Here is a 20,160-nt window from a genome sequence, read left to right as displayed (position 1 = left end):
ATGTATGTGGTCGATTGTTGAAAAACTCTTGCGAAAACCTGCTTGTTCTATTGGTTGGTTTGCTTCTATTGTGACACTTATTCTTTTGTTAATTATGGAGGAAAACAGTTTGTAGATACATGAGAGTAAGCTTAAAGGCCTGTAATTTGTGATGTCTTTTGAGTCACCTTTTTTGTAAATTAAAATTATTTCCGATTCTGCCCACTGCGATGGTATTTCAGCAGTTTTTAATATAAGGTTAAATAAGTGTAATAATGGGAGAGTCAGTAGCGGCCAAGCAACCTTTATAGCTTCATTTGTAATGCCATCTGGTCCTGGGCTCTTCTCTAGCTTTAGCTTTTTTATTTCTTGTGTTACTTCTTTTTCAGTTATTGGTGCTATGTCTCCGCTTTTGTTTGTAGAGTTAATATCATTTGCATAGCTATGGCTGGTACACTCGTTTCCTTGTGCTTTATATAGTGTTTTATAGAAATGTGTTGCTACATCTATGATTTCTTTTCGATTATTTACGGTTTTGTCCTTACAGTTTAAGCTGTCTATCCAAAATTTATTTATTCTTAGTTCTTTAAGGGCCTTTTTTGAGCTTCCTGCTTTTTCCAGATGTTTTTCAATAGTCTTCAATCTGTAGCATTTGTAGTCCTGTTTAATGTGTTTACTTATTAGTTTGTATAGAGCTGATAGTTCATTTTTTGTGTCTCGAGTTTTTATCTTAGTATGTTGTAACTCTTGTCTTCTCTTGATAAGTTCCAGTGTATACTCCTTGAAAACTTTATGGTTACCTTTTGATATTTCGTTGGAAATTCGGGCGTCCTGTAAGCTCTGGGTTATGGCCTTGGTTAGTGTGTTATATAAAGCCTGTACTGATGTTTTTTCTTGGGCTTTATATAAATCCTGTAATTGTGATGAAATGTTTTGTTTAAAAGATAATATTTCTTGTTCAGTTTTTAGTGATGAATATCGATTGCTTTTATAGGCTGTGCGTTTTTTCGTCTGCTTTGTGATAGACATTGTTGCTCTGATTGCCCTGTGGTCTGACGGGTAGTTCAGATTTAAAACTTCTATGTTTTGGAAGATGTTTGGTTGATTTGACAATACGTAATCTATTTCATTTTTGTATTTATCGTTCGGTGATCGCCAGGTCCATCTTTGGTTTGGTTTTTTATGAAAGAAAGTATTTAAGATGGCAAGTTTGTGTTCGAGGGCGAAATCAATTAGCCTCTGACCTCTCTGGTTTCTTTCACCATATCCGTTTGGTTTCATTATTAGATGTTCATCTTTTCTTGGTTGACCTATTTTCGCGTTAAAGTCACCCATTATTATATAGTTCTTGTAGGCTTGGTCTACGGCTCTATTGACATTTGTGTAGAAGTTGTTAATCTCTTCTTCACATGCCGTTTCAGTTGGAGCGTATATCTGTATAATTGACATGGACAATCCTTGTATGTTTAAGTTTAATAATGCTACTCTATCGTTTATTCCCATGAAACTTTCAATCCAGTTCTTACGGGTTTTATTTATTATGAAACCGACTCCACGTTTGCCAGGTGTGAGTCCTGTGTGGCATAGTATGAAATTATTATATTCTTCTATCCTGGTGCCCGTCCTCCTTATTTCACACATTCCAATTATGTCGTATTTGATTTTAGTGAGAGCTTCGCTAAGTTCGATTAAGCGTTCGTAAGTAGATAAAGTTCTGACGTTGTAAGTTAATATGTAGAGATGATCTTTCTTCTTTTTAGTTGAGTTAAGTATTTCTTGTGTTAGTGTTCCATTTCTTATTATTGAAGGAGTTTGAGATGTCTTCTTTAGAGGGTTTTGGTCTTGATCTTCCACGGTGACCAGCCGGATTGGAAGATGGTTTTCGTTGCTTAGTTGAAATTGATTGAATGTTGCATCGTTGAGGGAGGGGGAAGTTGATTGTTATGAATGTAAGTTAATGGTTTTATCGTTGGTTTGGTTATGTGGTGTATTAACGTTATTGTTTACTAAATAGCTTAGAATGCTTGGTTTAAGAACTCCTTCTGAGACACTATTTGATCTAGGTATATATGGGTTTGATTGTTTTTTTTTTTTTTCTTAATGGGTCTTGTTGTACTATTACCAACTAGTGCTTGGGAATTGGGATCTGACTCTGGTGAAGTCATCAGTATTCTTTTGTTATTTGATTTTAATATAACAAGCTTATCGTATTTTATCATGACTTTATTTCCTTTCTCGCGCTCTCTATTTGCTTCCTCCTGTAGTTCTTTCCTTTTTTCTAGTATGTGTTTAGGGTAGTCTTCGTTTAAGTAGTATTGGGTGTCTTTTAATAATCTTTTATGCTTGAGAATGCTGACCTTTGAACCAAGGGTAGAAAAGGTTACAATTATTGGTCGCGGCTTATCACCCTTTTTCCCCACTCTCTTTATTTCTTGAATATCTCTACAATCCAATTTTAATAACAGTCTTTCACTTATGAATTGCAATATATTGTTCTCCAAGTTATGATAGGATGTCTCACTCTCTTCGATACCGAAGAAAATTATGTTTCTTTGTCTTGCTTGTTTTTCCATAAATTGAATCCTTTTTTCTTGTTGTTCAACATTTTCTTTCAAAGTTTGATGTTTTTCTTCCAATATGGAAAATTTCTCTTCTAATTTGTTAATTATGTTGAGTGTTACTTGCTCTGTCACCTTTTCACCACTTTTCTGAATTTCTATTTTTTGAGCGTTCAGTTCTTTTTGAATATTTTGTAAGGCTTTCATGATTTCTTCCATGCTGTCTGTTTTGTTTTGGTACTAGTTGCGCCCTCTAGTGGAGCTAGATAGTTTTTTTCATACGTAGTGTGCTTTTTTTCTAATAGATGGCGCTGTTTCCCAGATTATTTTGATATGACAGATAGGTAAAATTGCAGACTCATTCAGGAGAGAAGTTATGTTTTCCAAAAAAGGGATAGCTTTCGCGATTTTCATTCACTTGCACTCCGGCACTTTCATAGACCTTGGTACAATTATTAGTTCCTGGTTTCGCGAGAAAAGACTTGAAAAGTTCGTAGGTTGTTGTTTGTTAACACTTCAGTTTTTTCTTAGGTATTTTATGGATTATTCGTTAACTTAGGACCCTGCCTTCATTATATAGTCACATTCACTAGTTTATTTGTCACTTGTACGGTTTTTTATCACTATATTCACTTTCAATTATATTTTTAAATAACTTTTTTTACGATCTACGTTGTTACCGCGTCTCAGTAACGCCTACCCTCGTTAAGTTAAGTTAACCCAGGTTAAGTATTAACCTTTATTTAATGCAAGTTTTGAACCGTATTCTTTGAAGGAGACGATTATATTCAAATCAATCTGTATTGACATATCAATAACATTTTTTTGTCCAAATGCACAGATTGCCACCTTTGATAATAGACGACTCATATAAAAGATATATTATATCACTCACACCGATAGAATGTATCACTAGCTCACACTAGCTCCGAATATATCAGTAACTCAGTTCGAGCTCACTAGCGGCCGTTTTCAATAACCTATCTATCCCTAGTTTCGGTTACCAAAGATAGACAAATCTATATTTTTGTCCTTACTTACGTTCCAATAACTTATCGACGGGCAGCAGTTCCTATCGGATTTATCTATCCATCGTCGGGAGGACGGATAACGTGCTAAAGATAGAACGCTCATACAAATCGTGCTTACTTCCGTTTCAATATGAGTTTTAAGTAACTCTCCGGTAGGCGGCGCTATCTCTAGTATGGGCATTCGCTTATCTGTCAAAATCGGCCGGTTACATGTTTATCTTTCGAAAGTAAATCGCTATAATTTAATAATTGTTTCTCTTCATATTGGCATATTGTAGCAGTGATGATAGTGATATGGAATTATTTCAAATGATAATGGATTGTGATGCAGATAGTGATAGTGAGGCCGATATCATATGGTTAGGAAAATAAAGATCGTCTGAATTACATGGCGAAGATCAATAATTACGAATTTGACTATAGATTTCTGAGCAAAGGTGTTGTGAATGAATTGATTAATTTAATGAGACCATATTTGAGAGTAACGTCAAAAAGGTAAGATAAATTTTAACCGTAAAAGTACTCGTTATTACAACTTATATTTGTTTATAGCAATAGCAAAATTATACCTAATTTTGGTTGTGTTACAAAATCACACTCAACAGGAATTCTTTAATACTGCGGGATTCCCATGGTGCCCTAAATGACATTCATATACTAATACTATAACCTGGTAGGCTATTTACCTTCATTCTTATTACACACTGATACCTCTACATTTTATATTTGTGTTACAGATTCAAATATAGGAGAGGAATTTAGAAATAGAAAAAGAGTATTTTGAATGTGTAATTTGTGTGCAATGCATCATTGATGTTTCAAAATGTTGTTGCTTGATGGCCTGGGTCTACTCATGATACAACTATAATTAACCATTCCGATTGAAAAGGTATTTCTTATTTATATTACCTTATTTATATTATTATTATTATATATTATTATTATATTTTTATTTATTTATATTATATATTTAGGTGTTTATATGAATTTTATATGACACTATTATAATAAATTATCTACATATCAAGAGAACATTGATAACAAGGTGGACTTGGAAATTGCTATCTGCTTGCCGATAGAGGCTATCCCCACAACCCTATCTTTTAACGTGATTAATTAACCCACATACTCAATCGGAACGATTTAAAATGAATCACATATTAAAACAAGAAATACTATAGAGAGATAATCTTTTTTTTTAGTTAAGAGCTTGTTATACTGTATTGTAAAATAATTTAAGCGAATAATGTATAATTTTCAGATGCATTGGTGTTTGTAAAAGAAGACTCCCTGTATATCATTGAAAAGTAGATTAAAACTAGAAAATATGCAAGCTGTTATTATAGCTGCCATGCTGCATAATATCGTCAGAAGTATGAATTTAGAAGAATTAGAATCAGAAATTTCAGTCGCAGATACATTACAGGAAAATAATATAATTGTTCGTAACAATTTTTCAAAACTTACATCTGAAATACAACTATGTACTTATAAATAATTGCTTCCAAAGATAATTTATAAAATAAACTCCAAAGATAATTTGACTATTTTTTATTTTCCAAAATGATAATTACATGGTAGTTAGTACATGCAAGATATTTAATTTAGAATTTGTACATATACTTAAAAAACTATCTAACAAAATTATTATTGCCTACTTAATTTATGAAATTTAATATTCCTTTTAAGTAATTTTTAATTTTTTAAATTATCTAAATCTAACTTAACTTTTGCTACAACAATCTCCTTTTCTTTATTTTCCAAGTCAAGTCTCTTTTTTGCTATTAGATATTCTGCTAATGCATTGTCCCTATGCTAGCCTTGCATTTCTTTTCTTCCATCTTGTTTCCGCTAGGCTGTAAAAGTGTTAAAAATATTATATGTGACCTACAACAATGTGCATGCTTTATCCAAAATTTCATCTGCAATCCTTACCACCTCCAGCCTGTAACAAAGAGCATAATTATTTCAAATACTACGGCAACCTGAAGAAAAAATCATGTTTATCAATGTGTTATTAGAGACAAACAATCAACTAATTATACTAACCTTACTAAGGTTGTTTCTTATGTTGCCGTAGCGTTCTTTAAGTTTTCCCATTTTAGTCGAAGCTGCGATGGAGTTCGTGGGAAACGACGAATCGACGAATTAAAATCATTTACAAGGGTTTGCCAAGCCTGCTCCTTCAATTTATTGTTTGTGGCATTTGTTGCCTTATTATTGAAATGTTTTTTCGCCGCCACAAGTTCTGCTAGAATCATCGTCTCATCTTTTGTCATGGGTGCTGCCTTTCTTGACTGAAAAAGATACATTTTCTAAACTTGAACTCAAAGTTTTCAAAGTAAAATTATTATTATCAATGTAGTTCATAGATACTTACAAAATTAATTTTATTTCACTGTAGCTCTTTAATTATAAACACACTTAGAATTATAAACAAAAGTTTTAAAACGTTTTGGAGGTAAGTCATAGTAGGTAAACAATAGAAAAACAAACAAAAGAAACTGATCACTGCTTATTGGCAAACGGACTGTCAAAACGTTTCGTTTCATAATTTCGACTAGGATAAAAATAGCAATACGTCCAATTTAAAAAAATCTACATATGTTTTTATTACTTTTTGTTATAAACAAATGTGTTTATGATAGTCTACAATATGCTGGTTAAATTATAGTTATAATTTAGAATAAAATAAAATAAGTCTTGAACCTGATGTTGTTTCGTATTTGTAGTAGAACGAAACGTATCAAGAGGCTCGGATAAATCGGAGGGAAGAAGCTATCTACTGTTGGTTAAAGAGAGATAGCACTTATCCGTGATTGTGAAACGCAAACTAAGGATAGATACGCTCTTGCTGATATTCGGAGATAGCTATCTATCCGAAAACTCAGATACGTTATTGAAAACGGCCGTAGATCACTAGCTCATGACTTTGTCTCATGACATGTATCGTGAATTGATGATCGAATGAAAGAAAAATGAATGAGTGAGATAGGTGATGCATTGTGTTGCTGACGAGAATAACCGTTTACGCTAATTTCATTTCGACGTATTAGGTTGTCAGGGAAAATATAATTATTTATATAGGGGCAAAGCTTAACATGACTCATGTATTTTTAAAACTAAATAATTTGCTTTATTCTTACATAAAAAGGTAGCCATTAATTTGCGAAGTTAATATTATAGACAATGCTATCCTATATCAAAAAAATATATTTGAAAAAGTTTTCTTATGTGTTTAGTTCTATGGTAAGCTGCATTTTGTAAATATTTTATGTTTAATCAGAAAACAGTGTAAATAAACTATACTGTGTATCAATAAGTGTTATAGGCCCTGACAGATATAAACTGAACTGACCATTGTAAATATTCCAGTACAAAGTGAGTGATATATGTATATTGAGCTAAATGATCTAGACGAAGAAATGATTTAATTGAGAGACCAATCAATTGAATTGGATCACTGAGCTAGTGATCTAAATGAGTATATATCTTTAGAGCGAAATGACATGTATCTATCTTTTCAGCTCGGTGATACGTTTTGCGCATCACTAATAGGTACGTTATCTATGTTTACTCTGAGTCGAACGAACCTCTTATGTATTATCTATCTATGGACGTCATGGACGGACCGCAATGACAAGATTTCTAAATGTTGTTTGAAGCTCTTCGCAATAGCGCTTTCTCCCAAACTCTTTACAACCAAAAGCATTAATTTGCGACGAGCCTATGAGCGTAAAAAAATCATTTAAAGAAGTATTTGGTCAAGAATCTACTGTAAAAATGTGCTGGGCCCATGCAAAAATAATAATTATGACCAACGTAAAAAAATTGTAAGCAAAAAAAAGAAGACTATTACAGGATATTGATGTGTTACATCTCCAGATCAGTGTTGGAATCATTTTCAAATTCTCCTTCGATCGAGCCCAAAGTTTGGACCCGGTCCAAAGTTAAATAAGTCACACCACCTGTAGAAGCTAAAAACATACTCTCGGTCGGCAGGCCATCTGAAGCCCGCCTAGATGGGGCCGGTTAGAATAGGTTATCCTACGGAATGCCCCACTGGGTCAGAACTAGCGTGTAGTAGACACGCCGCCTCGAAAGAGATGGTTCGATAAACACGAATGCCCCTGACCGCGATGATGCATTGCGGCTGTTGCAGCAAATTCTCTACCCCCACGGCCAGGGACTGGCCCCACACGGGCGCCGCGTATAGGGCCATTGATCGCGCCACCCTTGTATAGAGACCGCGCATCACCTGGTCAGGCTCCCGATATTGGGCAGAAAGCGGCTTGACGCGCCGGCTACCCCCAACAAACGAGGGACGAGGATCTGAAAGTGAGCACGGAAAGTCCAACGATTGTCCAGAATAAGGCCGAGGTACTTCAACTGCACCCCGACCCCAATACAGACGCATCCAACCACGATATGGGCATCGACAGGTGGCAATCTCCGGGGTTTGTGGACCCCATGAGCTCGGATTTACTGAGCGCCACGTCGAGGCCCGATCTCCTGATTTTGCTGACGACATGCGCCACCCCAGTGGTAGCAAGACGGGCAGACTCAGCAAAATCCATTGATTTATTTGATGAGCAAATTTAGTGTGCAATTCAGTATTTTTGGTGGAAATTTCGAATATTTGAATAGAAAAAATTGCATTTACAGTTATAGGATTAAATACTACCCTTAAATAAATAATATAAACTAAAAAAAACATAAGTATAAGTAAATATGTGTGTGTAAAATATTATATATTTTATTATATATATATTCTTATTATTATTATACATTATTGTAATCAATATGTCGTATCCACTGGCAGAAGCAAATAGGAATCCATTTAGCTACAACTTTTGCATTTGTGACAAATTGTTCGTGAATTTACTATAATTGCCACTGGCAGCATACTCTACACATTTCGATATAGTCTGTAGTAGAAAGATAGAAATCCCAAAAATATTATTTAAAATTAATCACTTATATTTTAAACTAGCTGACCCGGCAGAGTTCGTAGTGCCTCAATCGACAAGTAAAAGACCTAAACTTTTGTATAAAATAAACTTAAAACAAACAAAAGGAACCCGTCCGACGCGGGACACATCAAAGGGAAAACAAAATTGTTATCTACCTTTTAAACCGTCTCTGGACTTCCACAAATAATTCAAGACCAAAATTAGCCAAATCGGTCCAGCCGTTCTTGAGTTTTAGCGAGACTAACGAACAGCAATTCATTTATATATACATATAAATTTAAAATTCTCTATTAATATGTATTAAATAAAACTTGCTTATACATTGCGTGTAAACATTAGAGTTATTTTTATTTATCGTATGGCATTCGTTTACACTGCGTGGTTATAATTTAAATTTACAGTTTGTGAAATAATCTATAGAGAGAGATGGGTTCCTTGTTAGCCTGTCGGTTATTTAGGTGGAAACAGCAGACTTCCGTCTTGGAAGCATTTGGACACAAACGACATCGAATGAAGTAGTTATCAAGCGTGGCCATGTCGTTTTCAAGGTGACATTCCGTTGTCTCTATACTGCGGCCTTGTGCGACTAGAGCTAGATCGTCGGCGTACGCAAATTTCCTGGAGAGCGTCTCTGGCACATCGTGGGTGTACACGTTGAAGAGTGTTGGTGCGAGGACTGAACCCTGCGGGAGGCCGTTGTTCAGGACCCTGGATAAGCTAGACTTGTCTCCCAGATGGACACGGAATGGTCTGTTGGTAAGGGCGTCCTCAATAACATTGTAGATCTTTATACAGGGGATCAGCTTGAGTAGTTTGTACAGCAGTCCCTGGCGCCACACTGTGTCGTAAGCAGCTGTTAGGTCCACGAATACAGTTGACGACTTGAGGTTTTCGTTAAAGCCCCTCTCCAAGAGTGTGGTCAGTGCTAACACTTGATCGCTGCAGCTGCGTCCTGGACGGAATCCAGCTTGCTCTTGAGGAATATGTTTTTCTATAGTTGGTGAAATGCGGTTAAGTATGATTCGCTCAAGTAGCTTATACATTACGCTCAAAAGGGCAATGGGGCGATAGCTATCTGCACTGTCAGCCGGCTTACCAGGTTTGAGTATTGCCGTTATCTTCGCCCGTTTCATCGCAAGTGGGATTTTTCCAGAGTCAATGATATTCGTGAGGAATTTCGCGAGCCACACACGGGTGTGGGGTCCACTGTCTTTTATGAACTCTGGAAAGATTTTGTCTTCTCCACAAGCTTTGTTTCCCTTAATAGCTCTGATACTGGCAGTTATCTCGTCTGCTGTAACTGGACGGCTAAAATAAGGGTCTGAAGCAGTGTCTGTCTTAAGAGATTTAAGATCCTTACGCACCTCACGGGTGTGTTTTTTGTGGCTGGGTGCTTTAGACAGTTTTACAATCCTATCCGCAATTTTACTGGGGCATACTTTTGGTTCACTCTTCTGGCCGGTAGTTCCAGAAGTGAAGCGTTTAAGTAGGTGCCAGGCTTTACGGCTTGAGTGTGTGAAGTTCATATCTTGGACTGTGCTTTCCCATTTAGCTTGTCGTGCTTCATTGAGAGACTCAATGAGTTCGTGAGCAACATTCCGGTCGCTAGTGGTTATGAACTCTTGCCATAGAGCTTCAGTTTTGGTAGTCCAGCATGGTATATATTGCTTCCGGTATCCCCTTGGAATGCATTTTTTAGCTGTGGAAAGTACTAGCTTTAGGAATCTTTCATAGTTTTCCCGAAGGGGTGGTATCCACCTAATGGAATCATCGAGTGTCTTCGTATAGCGTTCCCAGTCAGCTTTAGTGAAGTTCCAGCGTGGTGCGGGATATGATTGTATGATAAGTATTTTCAGGCCGATGTCGAGAAGAACTGGGCGGTGTTGGCTGTGTGGAAAGTCTTGTAGTACAGTTCTGTTCACCTGGAGGGGTCTGCGTTTGCAGTCCAAGGAGACGAAGGCGAGGTCCAGGTTATATTCACGACCCCAGCGTGCGGATTTGACGGTGCCTTTGTCTTTGTTACAGTGGACCAGGAAGTAGCTGGATTCATCTGCCCACTTGACAACAGATTCTCCGTTAGCATCATTATTTTTATATCCCCAGCTGGTGTGGTGGCTATTAAAGTCGCCTACTACAATGGACGGGTGCCCATAGTTTGGAAGTCCTGGTTGGGGCCATGTGCTATTCGGAGGTTTGTACAGGTTACAAACTATCATTTCTCCCACTTGGATCGTTGACATAGCGATGTTTTCGGTGTCTGTGGAGGTGCATATAATTGAAGCTGAAGGCAGCAGGGCCTCTCGTATGTATGTGGCAGTGCCGTATTGGGGATGGAATGTAGCGCAGATCATGCGGAAGCCGGGAATCGTTCCTCTTCTAGCGAGTTGCGCGAGGTCAGCAGTGTGGGTCTCTTGTAGCAGAATGATGTCAATCTTATTATCTATGGCAATTCTGAGCATGCATTCAGTTTTGGCCTGGGTAATGCCTTCTATGTTTAAAGAACAGACACGAACGGAAGGTCCTATGTCTTTAGTCATTTGGCACTGATTGGTGCTTGCATTTCTTCGAGCGCATCCAGGCATATTAGGGTTTATAATTGACGCAGTGTAGTTGGAACCGGGAGATCCTCAGGAGGACAGTTCGGTTGCCAGGTTGTTTCACTATTAGCACCACCCAGGGGTCACGTGTAGGGTAGCGGTGGGGTAATCTCCTACGGACGTTATGCAACTTCGACCCTTTGATAGATCGACTAAATAACAATTTAAAAATTTGAATAAATTATGGTGTAATTTAACACTTGAACGAAAAAAACAGAGGTGAAAAAAAAATTTTATATCGATTTTTCAAAAATTTACACCATTGTTAATTAACTAACTTTTTTCCAATCTCTGTTTTTATAAATTACGGTATAAAAGTTACAATAATTCATCTATAAATTTTTCCCTTCGTGGAGCTCTTATCATTTAAGTACTTAATAAAGTGAAGCAAAAAAAATTTTTTAATCTTTATTATTTTGATAATTATAACTTTTTTTAATTAACAAAAAATTAAATTTCTAAAAAATGTTATGAAAAATAGTTTTTTTTCGTAATATCTTAATATTGCTGTTTTTGCATCTACCATAGGTATTAATTAACATTTAAAAAAAAAATTTTACGCTGTTTGTTAAGAAATTTAGGAATTTATAAATAAATAGACTATTTTGGGATTTAAAAAAAAAAAAAAATTGCCGTCTTATTGTATAGCTGAAATAAAGAATTTAAAAAAAAAAAAATTCTTAAATAAATGTTTTAATTGTTTAAAATCGTTTTTTTCATATTTCAATTGTTTAAATAATTAGTTAAGAAATTATTTTTTTCTTAAAAATCATCATTGCCTCTTTTCAGCGGATTAACAAAGAAATACATTTTTTTATAAATAATTTCATTGTTTATTAACTTAACAATTTGTTATAAAAAATTAATATTAATCGTTATATTTTTTTTCGAAAACTACAAAATATTACAAAAACAACCATACATACCGTACACGTTTTTGAACTTGTTGACTAGACTAGTAGTGATTACTTGCTCAGTGTTGCGTGCCGTCGTCCAAAAGTCCTGAAAAATGGGCAAATGTGTGGCAAAAGAGTGCCTTTCGAGGTCGGAAATACACAAAAAGGCAAGCGGGATTACTTTTCACACATAATTTTATCAATTCTGTATAGATTTTGATTGTTAATAAAACAAAAGTAATTTTAAAGATCATCAAGAAAAGGCTATGAAATTAAGGTTCAGTATTGCCAGTAAAACATCTTTTGGTTTTCGAATGACTATAGGAAAATGTTATATTAATAAAATCCAGAAATTTTCGAAGCAGATCATCAAGTTGATTCTGGTTACCACAATGGTCTCTGAATATGTGTCTGAATAAAAAAATAATGCGGTAAACATTAAACGAATCTCTTCATCCGTGCATTTTCCCGGGATGATCCCACATTTACACGAAATAAATATGTCACTTATGTATTCCAAACTGTAGAAAAATAAAGAAAAAGACAATAAAGTCTCTCTTTGGCTCCGTTTCCGTAGGATAAAAATATACTGTGTCCTATTCCAGAACCTAGATAAACTGTAGACAGTTTCATGAAAATCTGTACAGTTTCAGCCATACATTGATTCAGTCACCATTCTTTGAATAATGGGTTCAAAAGCAAAAAACACACTAATACAATTATTACACAATTATAAATTATTTGTATTATTAAAAATATTGAGCTCGTCCACCCATCTAAGCAATAAAAATAAAAAACTTCATTTAAGTTTATTCAAAATTATTTTAGTTAAATTATTTTATTTATTAATTTTCGCCTAAATAATAAATATTCTGGCGAAATATTTCATAAGCAGGCAACATAAATGGTTCTGCTTCAAGTAATATTACCATCTTTATCCAACTAACGATACGTCGCGTAACTAGTGAACTAGAGTAAGAGAGATGGATATATGTTTAATTTAAAATGTTTATTAGTTTCAAAACTACATCGTCGTCGCATAAAGCGGCTACACTTTTGGGTACGCAAGGTACTGAGGTTTGCTCCTCTAGTTATTAAAGATGGGTTAATACTGATATTTGTCAATATTAGCTAATACAAATATATATTCGATACGTAATATTATAATACCTTAACTAATACGTGAATATCCTGATATCTTAATATACTTCGATAAAACGGGTAAACGAGTTAAACCTAATACGGTATTCGTGAAATAAGTAAATAATCTTAAATAATACACATAAATTCGTTATTAATAATATATACAGTATATTGTATCTAGGAATTTGACTTCATACTAAATATTTTACAAGTAATATTATGTACATTAAAATGAACATTATTATTAAATCAGAATTTGGTGAACATTGTACATTAATATAAACAACAAGTTAGTAATCATATTTATTTCTTATTGGTGCATAAAAACATCAGCTTTTTTACTTTTTCTACCGAAAGACTGGTACGTCGCTCAGAAATGAGTATTCCAGATTTCGAAAAAGTCCTCTGACACGTAACTGAGGAGGCTAGTAGGTACACAACAGTTATAATATACGAAAAATGTGTACAAATCTCGCTAGTAAAGAATTTTATTATATAATACGTTATGTTTAAGGAAAAAGCAGTGGCGTAGCGTGGGTGTCAGTCACCCGGGCGGGAGACAACTTTGCCGCCCTTTTATTTAGGTATTTCACTTTGATGTAAATATACATTAATTCTAGTTTTTTTTTTGCAAGAGCAGTTATCATTATTTTTAATTATATCTATCTATATCTATATTTTAAATAAAAATTTTTATCAAGTGTTACAATAGCGTTTATTAATACAAAAAATATTCTATTCCGCTGACCTATAAATATAAAAATTTACAGGAATCTCGGTAGGTATATCTTACAGCACATCTATCTAAAGTGAAAAATATGAAAACCGTAAATATTTGTACGGAACCGTGAGTATGCGAGTGTAAAACTCTTACTTGGCCGTTTTTTTTAAATAATATATTATTGCTTGAACAACATATTGGAGAGTCCAACATACAATTACATAAATAAAATACGTATTTAATACTTAGTGTAGTTCAGATAAACGGAGCGGAAAAATTCAAATTTTCACAATATTGAATCACAACCACTACACTTAGGTACTTATTTGCACAAAAATCACAGTTTTAAAGCGTAATATAAATTACGATACGTCAATTGGAAATGGACAACTGACAATCCATCAATAAAACTTTCTTTGAATTGTCAAAGCATCACGTACTTCCTTACTACTTAAAGTTAATATTTTAAGTTGTAGGTACTTATTAACTTCATGCTTTACTATTATAAAACATGGGGAATCCCTGCGAGTCAGTATAAACGGTGCTGCCAGTTCTCTCGGTCCAAATTTGTAGTTGCGATAAAAATATGAAATGGTTCAAATATTTTTATTATTTATGGTGAAATTTTGCCGCCCTCTAAAAGTGCCTCCCGGGCGGGTCACCTGATTGCTGTTCTAATACTTATCACTCATGAAACTAGACATTCATATTCGCAAAATGCAATATCAGAAAAGCCGAAACTCACTTTTTCTGGATCACAAAATTTAGTGCACATAACTATTGCTAATAGACGATGAAATATTAATTCATTATTTAAGTTTAGTGTTTGAGTATCTTGCTCGAGATTTTTTCAGTTTTGGAATACTATGACTTGAATACATTATTAGGTATCCACAAAGACTCGAATCGACCCAGCTTTGCACATCACTTGCATAGTATTAATAATTATTAGTCTCAAGTTTCATTGTACTCTATGCTAGCAACAGTATCATCTATGCTACTTAGCCAATCCTGCCTTTTGAATAAAAAACATGACAATCAGTTTTAGAGTGATAGCCAAGCTTGCTACGCCTATCATCGGCAACGTAATTTGTTTATCGCGAGCGCAATTAAGTACAGTGTAAGTGGAAATTTACAAATTCTATCAATTATATTATTTACTCTACTTATAATCACATTAAGCACATTGTGTGGATTTATGCATTACGCAATATATTTGAAATGTAGTAACCCTTAGCGAAAACTTTTGTTCTAAAAGCCATCACTAATTTGAAAAAGAATTGAACCGGCTACTAAAAAGAATTAAAATATTAATTAATTATATACCAAATATTACATTGTGTTTAATACCAATAAAAATTTAGACAAAAGTAATTAATATTTTAATTTTATTAATTAATAGTGACGTTACTTTTTCTAGAAGAATGACATCGAATCCGGATTATAAAGCTGCGACATCCATTCACGAATTTACAGTCAAAAACATTAAAGGTGAAGACGTGAAGCTGGATGTCTACAAAGGCCATGTTTGTATCATTGTGAATGTTGCTTCTCAGTGCGGCCTTACTGCGAACAATTACAAACAATTGAATGAGCTCTATGAACAATACGGAGAGAGCAAAGGTACGTTTTCGACTTTTTTCAAATTTGTTTCTGTATCATACTGGATTGCTGGTTTGACTAGTCCAAAGATTGCACAATATTATTATTATTAACAGTAGCCTAAAATCATTGTAAATTGCCTTGTAAAAAATCCTTTTAAAATTATCTAGATTTTTTTAATACCACTGATCATACTTGTCTTCAAAGAAAAACTATGATCCACTTGACCTTGGGTGGTTGCCATCACCCATGAACATGCCAGATGTACAGCTAAGATAGCCGAAATTTCTTAATACCCGAAAGTTCTTAAAATCTTGTTTGAAGAAAGACTGGAAACATCACAGGTAAGAACTTGGGAAATACGACAAGTGGTGTGATCATAAAAATATGACAAGATCTATTTTAAAAAATCACTGTCTATGGAACATAAAATACAAATACAAGAAACCAGACTCTTTATGTAAACCCAAAAGCTATAATATACATCTAAATACAATTATTAACAAAAATTTAAATTTTTATGGTTAAAGGTCTCCGCATTCTGGCTTTCCCTTGTAATCAGTTTGCTGGTCAAGAGCCTGGCAATCCAGAAGAGATAGTTTGCTTTGCCTCTGAGCGTAAAGTCAAATTCGATTTGTTTGAGAAAGTTGATGTCAATGGAGACAATGCCAGTCCACTGTGGAAGTATTTGAAGGTGTGTAAGAACTAAAATACATAATGTGCTTAATATATAATGCATAACATAACTTTAATACACAATGTATGTACTAGACTAATTATGTTCGGAAAGGGCTCACTTTATCTTATAAATATAAATAGTGATAAAAAAAAATCCATGTAGTAAATTACTAGCCTTCAATTACAGCTTTGCTCATGTTAATGTACAAAAAAAACCCTTCAGTATATTACTTTCTTATGGGATGGAAAGTATACTACATATTATCTACTTTGTCCTGTTCCAATATGTATGCAAAATTTCATAATTGTCAGTTTTGTAGTTGTAACAAACAAACTTATTGTACATTCTCTTTGTAATAAACAAAAAACAATTTTTTTTTTTATATCATACAACCTACTACATAATTAATATCATGGGGAGTGAATAATTTTTTAAAAAATACATATTTAAAAATGAACCAATGATAAAAATGAATATATCCCCAATAATTATGCAGCCTACTGTGTGTATCATACAGATAATTTAAAAACAGTAATGTCCATAGAGCGTTGAAACCTCTAAATAATAACATGATAAGTACTATACTTAGTTAATACTTAACAGAATTTATTATCAGAGTTAGACAGTTATCAGAATTGATAAAATATTCATACAGAAACATGTCCACCTGTATTGATTTTCCTAGCCTTGAGTTTAATTATATCTATGACTAGTCAATCAGTACTGTGATAATCAATACTTCCATTTCAAAAGAAATGTGTTATTTATTAAGTTACTGACAGCAACTGTTGAAAATGTCGAAGAAAGAATATGTTTAACGTCAATGCCTTCATTAAGTTTTTTTTTCTTTTGTATTTAATGTTAACAGTAAAAATCTTAGGATATTTTTCTTTGAAATGCAGGTTTTTAGGTTTCATTCAAATTCATACAGAACATGCATGTATAAAATTTTACAAATTAGACATTGAATTAGATAAATTTCTATTTCAGCATAAGCAAGGAGGCACCCTTGGTAGCTTCATCAAGTGGAACTTTACCAAGTTCATCATAAACAAGGATGGAGTTCCAGTTGAACGCCACGGCCCCAATACTGACCCGTTGGATTTGGTCAAATCACTTGAAAAATATTGGTGAAAAATACTAGCACAGACTAAAGGAAAATAGATATCCTTTTATTAAAAAAAGTTTTGTTATTGGTTTTATGGCAAATTGTAATCTAAAAACAAAATCAGTGTGAGTATCATTAAAAGGATATTTATAAAATAACATTATGTAATTTTGTATAAATGTAGACACATTCCTGGTGTAGCCAGAATTTTTTGCAATCTTAAAATGGCGCAATTTTAACTGTATAATGTTTACAAGCATATAAAGTGCACTGCATTTAAATATTCTTCTTGTTTTTATATCACCTGTTTTTCTGAATACATAAATACAGAGCAACTTCTATAGAAATCATATTGATTTTAAATGAAAAGTCTTATATTATTTGTTTAACATATGTTTAATTATATGTTAAACAAATAATATGCACTTTTTATTAGTATATTTTTAAGTACAATATTTTAAGTTTATGAAATAAAAATAAAGAGATGATGTGTGATGTGTGAATGGCATCTTAAAATTTTTTCAGGAAAAGATCACTGAGATATTGTTATTATTTCATAAGTTTGTTAAAAATAAAATATCCTTATTCTTAATGTTTCAAATTCATCCCTTTTATTTGTGGCGAAAGCCATCATAGAACACCAAATGTTTAACTGATGCCAGACACTGTAACGACGTTTTCAAGATAAGCTTGGATTTTGACAACACTCCATGGAGTTAATAAGTACCTACAACTGGAGTGCTGTCTAATGCCGAGAAATCGGTCTCGAAAGAGAATACTTTTTGGTCGCGGTGTCCTTGTCTAATGTGGTGACCATATATAATTTAATTATAGGACAAAATTATACACATGCATCAGTTTTGAATTTACCTTAAGTAATTCTGTGTAACCCTATGTAAATACAAAACACGTGCTTGCAACCTTTTATTTATGTAAATTCAATTCTAAACATTGCTTCGTCGTCATGCTGACTTTTTTTCGACGGTTTTTTTTGGAAATTGCTGCGTTGTCGAAAATCTAGCACTGAGTTTTATTACAAACATCATTACCTCAGTTCTATTACTTAAACTTCCTCAAACTCATGTTTAACGTCCGAATACTCAACCGCGACTTAAATAATATATTATGTTGAACTTAATTACGCAATTCCTACTTTAATGTACTGGCTAAGTGGGCCGTACAAATTAATATTTGACACACTGAGTGAGACACTGCAACACACATGGTCTGCGCGTATCGGGTGCTCTTTTCCTACATTCACATCTTCAATTGATTTAAAATTGCTTGTATTTTTACTTCTGTGCTATTTTCATGACACGTGTATATTAAGTCTACTAGTTACATTTTAGGAAATAAAACACAATGGGTAATAAAATGAAATGAACTGAAATTCATTTATTTGTTATATGTAGACAATTAAATAACTCTTAAATGACAAGTCAATACACATAACACGATACACATAGTACTTGATCTCTATTTACAAAATATTGGTTATACATATTATTATTATTAAGTTCAGTAAATTTTCTGTAGTCTTATAATATAACATTTCCTCTATTTTAAGTAAATTATTTTTTTTCAACGAAATACATAATTTATTTTAATCAATATCTAAGTGGACCATGAGTATCATTAAAATTTCGCAATTTAAATTTCAATTCAATTAAAAATCGCCATTTTTCTTTAATAAATTAAAAATCACCATTTTTCTTTAATAATCTAAAATCGATTTATATTTACAATCACTATTTCGCGACTTTTAAGTTTTTGTTTCAATACCTTAACATTTTTGGGTATTTTTTATTTCTTGCGTTTGAGTACTTGATTCTTCTTGTTTGACCTTTATATAGGACATTTTCCAGAAATTCCAACGTCATATTTACTAGAAGATCCTACTCGTTCGCTTAACGTCAGGCAAATGATATACATGCTTGCGTGCGACGCTATTCAATAAAATAAAAAATACCACGTGATGGCTCTTATAATATGAAAAATACATTGCAAAATTATAGTTTTCACGATTGTTTTTTCAAATTTAGTATATGACATAGATTAAGTACAATTTACAAGACAAATGATATTAAATATTATAATGAGAAAAAATATCTCACATTTTAAAAATATATGCTCACACTAGTAAAAATATATCAATGAATCTGACTTATGGAAGGATATTCCACAAACTGGAGAGGATTCTCGCTTAAAACCACTTACATTAAAAGTGTTCACCATGATTACACGGAAACTTTCACAATTTTCGAAAAAAAACAAGCCACAAGCTGTATCAGTGCCATTTTAACTTCGCACTACAAACGTAAATAGACGCCATTTTTCTTTTAATCCATTCATAGCTCTTTTTCGGTGATGCCAACAATTAATCTGGCTTCCCACCAAATTCAACATGAAAACCATCAGAAATCTACGTACCTACCATTAAATTTTCCATTAAACAGAGTTCTTATTAATATAGAACAATAATTTTTTTGTTAATAAGCTTTATTAATATATGATGTTCTATTAAAAATCAATATATATCATATAATCAATACTTCTTATATAATTTATTTTAATAAATTGTCATCATCAGAAACTAATTTCACCATAACTTTGTACGTTTATTTTGAACCAATTTAATTTTTGACGTTGATGGAAATTCTAAATTCTCGCAACATTTTCTAGTTAAGTTTAAGTCACATCGTTTAAATAATATGTATTTAGATATATTATTGTCATAAAATGTTTAAAATCCTGTAAAGTGGATTGACTTTAACCTTTTCGATAATTTTCAACAACACCCAAGCTACTAAAAAATCCACTAACCACTAAAAGCCATTTTTGATAACTAAGACGGGGGTCCAAATTCCGAGATT

The 20,160-nt window shown here is 33.3% G+C and overlaps 2 protein-coding genes across 2 annotated transcripts; one reads left to right on the top strand and one right to left on the bottom strand.

Annotated features, from left to right (window-relative positions):
- Nucleotides 1–1,725: 1,725 nt before the first annotated feature.
- LOC105841321 (uncharacterized) lies at nucleotides 1,726–2,756 on the bottom strand. Its single transcript, XM_038019476.2, has one exon. The coding sequence runs from the start codon at nucleotides 2,754–2,756 to the stop codon at nucleotides 1,995–1,997; it is 762 nt and encodes a 253-aa protein (XP_037875404.1). The 3' UTR covers nucleotides 1,726–1,994.
- A 12,173-nt stretch (nucleotides 2,757–14,929) lies between these two features.
- Gpx (glutathione peroxidase) lies at nucleotides 14,930–17,313 on the top strand. The gene is made up of 4 exons (NM_001043534.1): nucleotides 14,930–15,018; nucleotides 15,319–15,521; nucleotides 16,031–16,194; nucleotides 17,170–17,313. Exons 1-4 carry the CDS (start codon nucleotides 14,930–14,932, stop codon nucleotides 17,311–17,313), a joined length of 600 nt encoding a protein of 199 aa, NP_001036999.1.
- The last annotated feature ends 2,847 nt before the right edge of the window (nucleotides 17,314–20,160 follow it).

Source organism: Bombyx mori, chromosome 23 (genome assembly GCF_030269925.1).
Source record: "Bombyx mori chromosome 23, ASM3026992v2".
Taxonomy (NCBI): Eukaryota; Metazoa; Arthropoda; class Insecta; order Lepidoptera; family Bombycidae; genus Bombyx; species Bombyx mori.
The sequence above is the reverse complement of the archived record's forward strand: the minus strand, read 5'-3'. Positions and strand labels throughout refer to the sequence as shown.